Below are 10,902 nucleotides of genomic sequence, written 5' to 3'. Positions count from 1 at the left end.
CTTATATCTAATGCTTGACTGAAAATTGGGCCATGAGAGTGAGTTCCAATCCAGACCTGAAGGGTGGTCAAGCACCATAGTCTTGGGTTCCTCCAGTCTCCTCCGACCAGTAAGCCTGGTCTTCTTTATAATTTCTTTTATGGAATCTTTCATCAAAATGTTGTTATGGTAACTGGGCACTTCTGGTCTCCTGGCAAAGGAGGAAATTAGCCACTACATTCCATAGCCTCCTCCTATGCCTGACTCTCCTCCTTCCTGGTGTTCCAGGTAAATAGAGACTAACTGCTGTGTTTTAGTTGGCTACCTGCAAGCTTTTAAGACCCCAGACACTATGCAATGTACCTGGACCAATGCAAACTTTTAATACATTGATGAAAATGGGTATGGATGCACTGCCCACTTTGACCCATGTGACCCTGGCAGTGAAAACCATCAGGGAGTATCAGTGTGCTGACAGGCTGATGCTGGAATGAACCTCCTAATTGCATGGATGATATACTCACTCAGTCCTGTGTCCACTGAGAAGTGAGAGTACGCTGACTGTGCTGGGCGCCTCATAAATGCACCAAAGTATTTAATAAACTTGTTTTCTAGCGGCTTTGAACTAATGTGCTCTCAGGGATAAGAGCACACAGATGATATCTTTATTACTTGTAACACATTCACAGAGCAGAAGGTCCCCAAACTGGCTAACCATTAAAAACTCAGGATGCATGTTAAAATTATGCATAAATCATCGCTCACCCTACTCTCTGACGGATTCAGAATTTGCAGGGAGTGAGGGAGGCACTGAGAAATCTCTCTTTTGAGAAATGCTCAGCTTTTCCAGGTGATTTGATGACTGATCAGACGTGGGAGCCAGTGAGGGCAGCAGATTTTACTCTATACTGAGGACATGTTAGAATGTACATTCTGGTTGACAGGATTTGGGATTCTAACTTTTCAGCCCGCCCCCCAGTGGGGCTGATGCTACTGATGTGCAGCCCTCTTCTAGGTGGGCCCTGTCCCCTTTGTGGTGTGCTGGGCTCAGGGAGAAACTGCCGCAGTCAGGGCTCTCTGCTCCTTCAGTCCTGCCTCACTCCCTGCAGACTCAGTTCACAAAGGGAGGACTTACCACCCGAATGGACCCCTCTGTGCCCTGCATTAGCAGGCAGTGCAAGTGTAATACTGGTGTTTATGTGGTTGGCCCTGACTCATGGAGACGCAGAGCACAATGGAAGGAGATGCTGCCAAGTCCTGCACCGTCCTCATCATTAGTTGTGGATCCGGCTAGAGTAGATCGCCAGCTCTTTCTTCCTAATCAGCCTTAGTCCGGAGGCTCCACTGAAACCTGTTCAGCCTCACAGCTACACACACGTCTCTGCTGACTGGACTCAAGGTGCACTGACCAGTACCCGAACCTGGCTGTCCCGCATGGACGGTGAGAACTGTACCACTAAATCACCAGTAGTAAAAGCTTAGGGAGACATTTTTGTTTATTGTCAAGGACCAAGAAACACAGTCTGGAAATGCTCTATACAAGTGGAAATGAGCTACAAAACAGGGTGGGGTGGGGAGCAGACACAGAACACCTAGCCTAACACGTGACTGAGCCCCAGCTCCACACTCTACATGTGACCCGGGCAGACACAGCCATCCCCCTTCAGTATGGCTGCAAAGGAATTGTCAGCTCCCACAGGCGGGCAGAGCACACGGCTGCTTCCGGCTGGTGTGTAAGGCCGCAGGGCTGCGCAGGAGCGGAATGGATGCTGGCCGCGGTCCGCGGCGGCTGGCGGCTCTGGCCCGGGCTCCCTAGGTCCGGGATTCCTCCTGGTTCTCAATGACAAGCTTGTCTGTGGAGTACAGCTGGCTGATGTGGACCTGGGGGCAAAGACACAACACAGGTCAACAGCTGTGGGCCTCTCTTTAGTGCATTTCTAACACTGAAAACTTCAGAACCTGGCACGGCCAGCCTACTTCCTCTTCAGGAAACTGCCCTTTGGGGTAAAGTTCATTCCCCAGATGGTCATTTCCTGTTTCCTGTACCATGAGCCCTCACTTCCCCACCATGAGAAGCCTCCTAGCCTTGCTCCCCAGGCTGTCTTGGGAGCCCTGGATCCTTCAACCGTCCTCTGGTTTCCAGCTGGAGCACAGCCACCCACATGTGTGCAGCCATGCCTCACCTAAAATGCGTTCTTTCCTCCCAAACTGAGTCCTTCCATGAACATAAAGCAGGAATGCTCCCTGTGCAGGGGTAGAGAAGGGGTTGGGGTAGGGGGAAAGACTCACTGCTTAGCTTCTGTCTCACGTGGGGAAGACGGGGCTGAAGGCTGTTCTAGTGTGTCTGCCTTTCCTACCTGCCTCAGTTAGAGTCTAAGGAGTTCCTGGGTGTGGTGGGATGTCTGAAAAATGACTTGGCTGCTAAACAAAAAGCTGGAGATGCAAGTCCATCTAGAGGCACCTTGGAAGAAAGGCCTGGCTATCTACTTCTAAAGAACGAGTGACTGAAAACTCTATGGAGTACAGGTCTGCTCTGGCACACATGGGTCACCATGCCTATAATCAACACCTTGGCAACTAGTTACTGGTTAGGCTGGGAGGAGGGGCTAAGGAGGGCTTCTCTGAGAAGTGGCATTTTAGTAGAGGCCTAAAAGATGAATAAAGGTTCAATTAGTCAGTGAGGATTGTGGAGAAATTTGAGCTGAAGTAAGAAGGACACATTTGACTCTGGACAAGTAGCTGTTCTGCAGAGGTGGAGGGGGACAGATGTGCTGCAGCAGCTTGGTGGGATATCAGCAGCCAGCTCCATCCTTCTGAGTCTGCTGGTTGTGGCTACGGCTGCATTTGGGCCTGTGAGAGGGGTGGGCAGAACTATGCATGTCCCTGGAGCTCAGCGCCATCTGGCCGATATTGGTGCTCAACAGCTGCTTTATGGCTAAATGGCAAAGGACTCTGAGAAAGGCACCGGAGAAGAAACACAAGTGTCTTCTAACAGGCCAGTCACTCTGTAGAAGAAGGACACAGCCAGGCTGGGACCAGCCACTCAGCAGACAGCTGGGAGCATCTCTTCCCCCAGGACCGGTACTATGATGAGGCCTCAGCTCTCAGGACTGAGCCCAGCAGTGAGGGTGGTGCACAGCCTGCAGGGAGAGAGGAAAGGAGGGAGACTTGGAAAGGTGGGCTATTCCGAGAGCTCTCAGGTGTTACAGGCAGACAGCTGCAGCCAGAGGTGAATGAGCACAGCCAGGGGGAGGGGCTGGAGTGGGTGCCTGCCCACAGGGTGCGTGTGGACCTTTGGGGACTGTCTGAGACAGCCTGGATTGTGAGTGTGCATGGGGTGGGAGCGAGGCTCTACAGGAGAAGTAGGTTAAGGCCAGAGAGTGGATACCAGGCTCATGAGGGGCATGAAGAGCCATTAAAGTGTGGAAAATGGAGGACTGAGAGAGATCTGTGAGAAAACACCCCTTTCAGGAACAGCAGAGGTGAACAGAAGGTTGGAGTGAGTAGTCAGGGAGCCTGCTGTAGAGTCTGCTGCATAGCTTGTGAGAGGTTATTCTGTCTTAAATTAAGGAGGCGGCACAGCATACATTTGGAGCATATCTACTTCGGCGGTGTACAGACGGGGAATCAGAACTATTCTGCTGTGGCGCAGTACGATCAGCACTGCACTGCAAACCACAAGGTCAGCAGTTCAAAACCACCAGGTGCTCCACAGACATCCTATGAGTCAGAATCGACTCGACAGGCACTTAACAAAAACAGACTACTTGGGTGATGTACAGAAGGGGAATCAGAACTATAGTAAGGCCAAGATGAACATATATAGATACCATAAGAAGCAATACTTCCATTTTTTGGAGAGGGATGATGGTTTGGAGAAGCTAATGCATGGTGGAGCAAGGACTTAACCCCACATCTGATCTCTGACTGGGGCTTTTTCCAACATGCTGCTCCTTTACCAGTTCCCTAACCATGCAGATTTCTGTAAAACATTAACCACATGTCACAGTAACATACTTGTAGTTATCACAGAAAGTGTGAAGGGATTCAATAGCATACTTATTAAGATATGAGCCAGAGATAGCTACTTGCCAACCCAATATCCCTTTCTCCTTTTTCCTTGCTGGGTGGTGCTATGTGCAGTTAAAAGACATTATCCAGCCTGCCTTGTAGCTAGAGGAGGACACTGAGGTGCAAGCAGGCACCATGGGTGTGACTTCTGGGGTAAATTCCTTAAAGGGGGTTGCTTCAGCTGAGATGCACTCTACATCTTCCCTGCTTTGCCTTCATTCTGCCTGGAATACAAACCTGATGGCTGGAATACCAATAGCCAGCTAGCAAGGTGAGATGATGATGGGAACCACACACTAAGGAGGGAGAAGTTGGTACAGAAAGAAGGTGCCTGAGTTCCTGATGACCATGAGCCCCCACACAGCCCTGCACAGCTGATTTGCACCTTCCCTTTTTATTATGTGGAAACAAAAACTACAAACCTCTCTTGTGTAAAATTACTGTTATTTCAGTTTCTTATGACACACAGCCAAACCAAATCATAACTAATTAGAATGTACCCTCTGGATTCTAATTTGAGGTCAAATGAGTAGAAACAAAGGTGAATGCAAAGCAGGATGCGAGCTGGACCCTATGACAAGTGGAACCACGTCCATATCACTGGAAGAAGGTTTACTAAACCAACACAGGGGCTTTGTGAAGAGCCTGCTTTTTCTCCATAAATATTTGTTTCAGTTTCTGTGGCTCCGGTAGTGTAATGGTTACGAATTGGGCTGCCAATCTCAAGGTCAGCAGTTCAAAACTACCAGCTGCCCGCAGGAGAAAAATATGGCTTTCTGCTCCCGTAAAGATTTACAGCCTTGGAAACCCTACACAGGGTCACTATGAGTCGGAACCGACTCCACGGCACATAACCACTACCATCACGTGGCTATTAATATTTTGGTATTTTTATGTCTAGCCTTTTAATTCATATATAGAGTTAAAATATGTGCGTGTGTGTATACAAATATGTAATTCTAACTTTGGAAGCATGTCATAACTTGCTTTTCTACTTAGCCTCATGTTATGATCATTATGTCATTAACTGTTCTCTGTAAGGATATTTTTAACAGCCATATTTCACTGTAAAGATAGATCATGGTTTATTAAATCATTCCCATACGGTGGACATTTAGAATGCTTCCATTTCATGCTAGGATTGCCATTCTTACATACACATGTATTATCACATCTCTAATTACTCTCTAATAAAAGGTTTCTGGCAGTGGAATTACTGGTTGACAAGTATGAATATTTTCATGATTCTTGATGGCTCTGGAAAAGTATTTTCCAAAAAGGTTCATCTGTTTGTCCACATGACACTGCCTTTGGTGGGGCTGTCTGAGACTTCGGCAGCACCTTCCTAACGAAACAGCACAAACACATCTGGTCCTACGTATACAACTCATGGTGGGTGCTACAGGCCCTTGCCGTTTTCTTTGGTAGGTTAGAGTCAGAACACATCATTCTTCTGTGTGTGGACCCGCTGCTGTTTGCCCCACAAAAGCCCTGTTAACAGGGATTGTATTTGTTCCTCAAAGCCCACAACCTCAAAGGATGGACTTTTGGGGGGACCTGGAAGACATGGAAGAGGTGCAGGTATACTGTGGGGTGGGGTGACTGAATCCCAATACTATACACAAAAGACTCCAAGGAAGTCACAGAATGAAGAACTAGGGGCAATCCAAAGATCTCAAATTGAAGCTACTTTAAATCAAACAAAGAGCCTTCAAATTTATTGTCTACTTTGATAGAAATAGGGGGTAAATTCAATAAAAAATTTTAGCCATATATAACAGAGGAAGATAAATGAAATCAGATATTAAGGTTAATGGTGTTATGAGGACACAAAAGTGAGTATTATCCTTTTAATATTAAGTTTTCTAACTCTGGTGTCTTTGCTTTGAATGTTGTTGTTGTTGTTAAGTGCCGTTAAGTCGGGTCCAACTCCAAAGAGTGGCTACTGAGTGTGAACCACCGACCTTGCTGTTCAAACTGGAGCCACACCAGGACTCCTTATATTAAAGGCTCAGCCTACCCTACCCTAAAGAGCCTACCCTACTTTTGGAGTGGCTGATTTTGCAGTCCAGGAGCGGAGATTCCCTGGAACCATCAAGGGAGAAAAGCGAAGTGCGAGACCCTGTTCTGGGAGACAGTGACACTAGGGATGGAGGCAGAGATGATGATGTGGACAGAAGGAGCAGCTAGGGACTCTGGACTCAGGGAGGGAGAAGGGCTGTGTGCTGGCAGCCAGGGGGCAGGAGTGTGGGGTGTACCCTTTGGTTGTCTGATGATGCACGCAGGGGATTCTGATAATTGCAATGAAACAAAATACAATAGGGTGAATGTAAAGATAATGTTCACCAAGTGAACTAACACATAATTCACAATAAAAACTTAAAAAAAGAAAAAGAGCCTACCCTACTTTAAAAGCTCACTTCATGTCCACCAAGCAAAAGTCCATCCATACTTTCGGCACATGCTTGAAGTCTCCCTGGTCACTTCTGTAAAATAGGGTCTGTTCCCAACCTGGGCACTTGCCACACTTCTCAGTGTCATCCATGTGACACACTATCCCTGCACAATAAACACTGTGTGCCCATCTCAGTTCCCTATGTGAATATCAGTTACTGGCAGAGACTCTGTTTCTTTCACAGCATTGTTTAGGACAGTACTGGGCACACAGAAGGAGCGGTAAGTACTTGATACTACAAGTGTCTTGTACCCCATGGTGATGAAGTATGATACCCACTAACTCTACAGCCCAGATCTACACATGATTATGGAGTGCTTTGGTGGTGAGTTAATATGGAAAAGATAAAGGCAAATCAACACCAATAGTGAGACCATTTACTGCAACAAGGACTGTCTACTGACTACTAAGTGAAATCAAATGATTTAAATTTGGTCCAGCAGAGGGTTTAAGGCCACCATCCAGGACTAGAAGGGATTAACACAGAGCAATTACAGAAGAGTTAAGGAAAATACTCAATTCACACAGGGAAGAAATAGTAAAAATTCATCTCCACATGGGCTCCAGAGTTGAGGTGATAAAGGTTTGTGTAGCAGTTTGGTCGCATCCATTTGAGCTATAAAAGGTGTCAGCACACATTAGGGGACCAGCCTGGCATCAATGTGGCTGTGCTAATGATCAGAGCACAGTTTCTGAGCTGCAGGTGAGAGGGAGGGATTGGTCACTGGACTCTGGGAAGGACAATTAACACTCCCTCCAGCATTGCAAATGGACTCTGGGACAACATGCATAAATTAGTCCTTAAAGTTGATTGCACTTTCTTTCTAAGTTTAGGAGCTGGCATTGGCATTAGAATCCATTAGAAAAACACACAGATTACTCAACTGCAAGTAGATGGAATAACTAGGCGGTGGTCCAGAAACACAAGCTTGGGGACTCATTAGACTGAGAACCTGTTGGGGAGGGAAGAGTAAGCTCCAGGAAAATACAATTCAGTACAGTTTTCAGGTCTCCTTTGTGTATTCTTCTGACACAGTGCAACACATTTAAAGCTGAGGTAGAGTCCTAAGTGCTGGGTTCCACCCCCAGGGGGCAGTGGGGTATGGGGCAGTTCTAGGATTAGGATCCTGCCTTCTGTTACAGGCCTACTAAGAGAATCACACGAGATACTGCATATGAAGAAAATTTACCAATCACCCAGATACGGCCCAGGACCCAGATACACTAACTGTCATAATGCTGTCGGAAGGGTAGTTCAGAATGGTACTCCACACAGCATGAGGGCTCATGTTAGGTAAACAGCCCTCTGGGCAGTCAAGATGAAGAACACTGCCCCCTAAACTCTGACCTCAAGAATCTCGAAAAGCCTGAAGAGCCCATGACTTTATAACAGTTAGATTCACACTGCAGAGATGGCACCAGAGATGCCAGACACCACAACGTGGTTTTGAATTTGAGTTTTCCAAGTTGATTCCTTCTCATTTCTGAGAGGTAAGCCCCATGTGTTTCTGATGTTCAAGTTTGGCATGAGGAAGAGATTCCCTGGGCTCTGGGAGTTACTGGAGAGATGTGGACATCTGGTTTCCTGGTTAAGTGGGGGTGGATTGTCCCTGTTGTGTTGTGCTCTCTCTGCGGTTGGTTGAGTCATCTGGAGATTACTGTATTTTTCTGCATACAACGCGCCCACAGAAACAGCAAGCACACGCATATAAGACACAGAGTGTTCACAGGAAAATACAGTGTGGGAGGTAGAGTCGCTAGGTAAAAAACCCAAATGCGCATAACACACACACTACTGGTGTAAAATATGGTATTTCTGGGCTGATGGGTGACAGTGCCGAGTATTGTCTCAGGCAGGTGCCTTGCAAAGATAATAAAGATGATGACAGCATTGTTACTAGTAAACATGCTGCTGGTGGTGGTGGTTACGTGCCGTGGAGTCGGTTCCGACTCATAGCTACCCTGTACAGGGTTTCCAAGGCTGTAAATCTTTACGGGAGCAGAAAGCCTCATCTTTCTCCCACAGAACGGCTGGTAGTTTCAAACTGCTGACCTTGAGGTTAGCAGCCTCACTCGTAACCACTATGCTACCAGAGTTCCTTAGTAAACATGCTAGTACTACTAAAAATAGTGATGACAGAAGTATTAGCTGACATTTAAGGAGTATTTACTCTGCGCCATGCATAGTTCTAAGGGCTTAGATTAATGAAAATATATTTTCATCTTAAAACAACTTTATGAGGTACTATTGTTATACTATAAGTTGACAGATATTTACAGATAAGTGCCATCTGCTTTGCTTTAGATTCATTTTTTATAGGGTAGGCATGTTCTTCCATTTCACATGTATGAAGACAGGTTCTGAGTAAATAACACTGAAAACAGTAAAAAAAAAAAAGTCACTAGAACAGCTGTAATGAAAATACAAACAAAAAAGCAACCATAATAGACCTAGATTTAACCTTATTAAAGGAAGTGATGTTTAGGAAGAAAACTGTAAAATGATGAAATCCAAAATGAGTTTTAATGAAATGAGAGATAGACCATGTTCACTGAAAGAATAAACAATATAAAGAGTTCATCTTTTGTCAAATTAATTTATATTTAATACAAGAGTAATGAAAATCCCAATGAGATTTTTTAATAATTGATATAATGACTGTAAAGTTTATTTGAATGAATAAGAAGTCAAGAATAAGAAAGAACATTTTGGATAGGAAGATTATTATAGCACTTCTGAGATGCAATTAAAAGTGTCACCTTAGCCTACGGCAGAGAAGCTAACAGAAAGAAGATAAGAGAGTGCTACACAGCAGACTCCCTTCAACAGAACTATGGTGCACATGGAATCCCACTCCCACGGCTCAAAGCTTCTCTAACTAGAACATTCCTTGGAGTCGCCAACAGATCTTCATGCAAATGACATATTCTGTTCTATAATACGTTGTTGTTGTTGTTAATGGCCATTAACATACTTCTTGACTCAAGGAGTCCTGGTGTGGCTTTGTAGGATAAGCACCGGACCGCTAGCTGTAGGATCAGTGGTTCAAACACACTAACTCCTTCCTGGAAAACCTACAGAGGGTTGCTTGAGTTAGAAAGAGGCTTCAACAACACAATTCCCAAAGATAGCAAGACTTGGTAGTGGTTTTTGAAGATCGAACAAATTGCTAGTCACAAACATACAGAAGTTTTGACAGCAGAATTTCAGACACTAGAAGAGCTTTCTGTCTCCTGTCAAACCATGTGTTTTAGGTAGCCTTGTACCTGTTACATCTGTACTGTGAGAGCAGGATGCTTACGTGCACCCCCACTCCCTGGCCCATGCCACAAAACAACATTAAAATTTTCATTCTGTAATTTTCACAACAATTTCCTCTGGTGAGCTCCCAGTCGGCCCTGTCAGTCACTTGCTAGACTGAACTTATTTTTTTACAGATTTGTTTTTTTTAAAAGTTTCTATTGTGGATTGAGTGAAAGTTTACAGGGCGGATCATCAGTTTTACATTCAACAAATCATACACTTTGTTTCATTACAATGATTGTAATCCCCTCCATGTACCATCAGTTAACAGTATTTCTCTCCATTCATTCTAGCTCTTTTTTTTTTAAACCACCACTGAGGCATATATAATAATTTACACCTCCAAGGGCACATTCTGCAAGTCTGCCTTCTGGCCACTATCTCTTAGTCCCTCTCTTCCCATGAATTTAGAGTCCCCAGCTGCTTCCCCTCTCCATGTCCCCATCTCTGCCTCCATCTCTGGTGTTGCTGCTTCTCTGGATAAGGTCCCGCATTCTGCTTGTACTCTTCCCCTTGATGGCTCTAGGGTCCTTTGTTTCTGGACTGTGAGATTAACCGCTCCCCCATTTTTGTTACAGAATTTCTACCTTTACAATTGTGACAGTCACAATAAGTCATGATAGCAATTACTCACTACTGAATCATAAGAATCTTACCCCCATCTCTTTTAACCACCAGACCAACCTAGACGAGATGAAAACTATTGAGTGGGGACTCTTTCTTCCCCCACATACTTTTAAACTAAACTCCCTCTTGAAACCTTGTAAGCCAGTCACTTCGTGCCTTTATCGCCCCCTCATTTTAGGTAGCCAATGTCTAAGTTGCCCATCCCTACTCACCACTGGACCAATAAACAACATTCTTATCAATGGAGAAAAGATTGAAGTTATCAAGGACTTCATTATTCATGGATCAACTACGAACACTCATGGAAGCAGCAGTCAAGAAATCAAACGACGTATTGCATTAGGCAAATCTGCTGCACAAGACCTTTCTTAAGTGTTGAAGAGCAAAGATGTCAGCTTGAAGACCAAGGTACACATAACCCTAGCCATGGTATTTTCAATAACCTCACATGCATGTGAAAGCTGGA

The 10,902-nt window shown here is 45.2% G+C and overlaps 1 protein-coding gene across 1 annotated transcript in view; it reads right to left on the bottom strand.

Annotated features, from left to right (window-relative positions):
* Positions 1-1,791: 1,791 nt before the first annotated feature.
* LYRM4 (LYR motif containing 4) overlaps positions 1,792-10,902 on the bottom strand; it is a 215,012-nt gene continuing 205,901 nt past the window's right edge. Inside the window, exon 3 of the mRNA XM_006864134.1 lies at positions 1,792-1,860. Within this exon, the coding sequence (XP_006864196.1) occupies positions 1,792-1,860 (69 nt within the window). The remainder of the gene's footprint in view (positions 1,861-10,902) is intronic.

This window comes from Chrysochloris asiatica, unplaced genomic scaffold (genome assembly GCF_000296735.1).
Source record: "Chrysochloris asiatica unplaced genomic scaffold, ChrAsi1.0 scaffold00060, whole genome shotgun sequence".
NCBI lineage: Eukaryota > Metazoa > Chordata > Mammalia > Afrosoricida > Chrysochloridae > Chrysochloris > Chrysochloris asiatica.
Note: the sequence above shows the minus strand (reverse complement) of the source record. Positions and strands in the feature narration are given on the sequence as shown.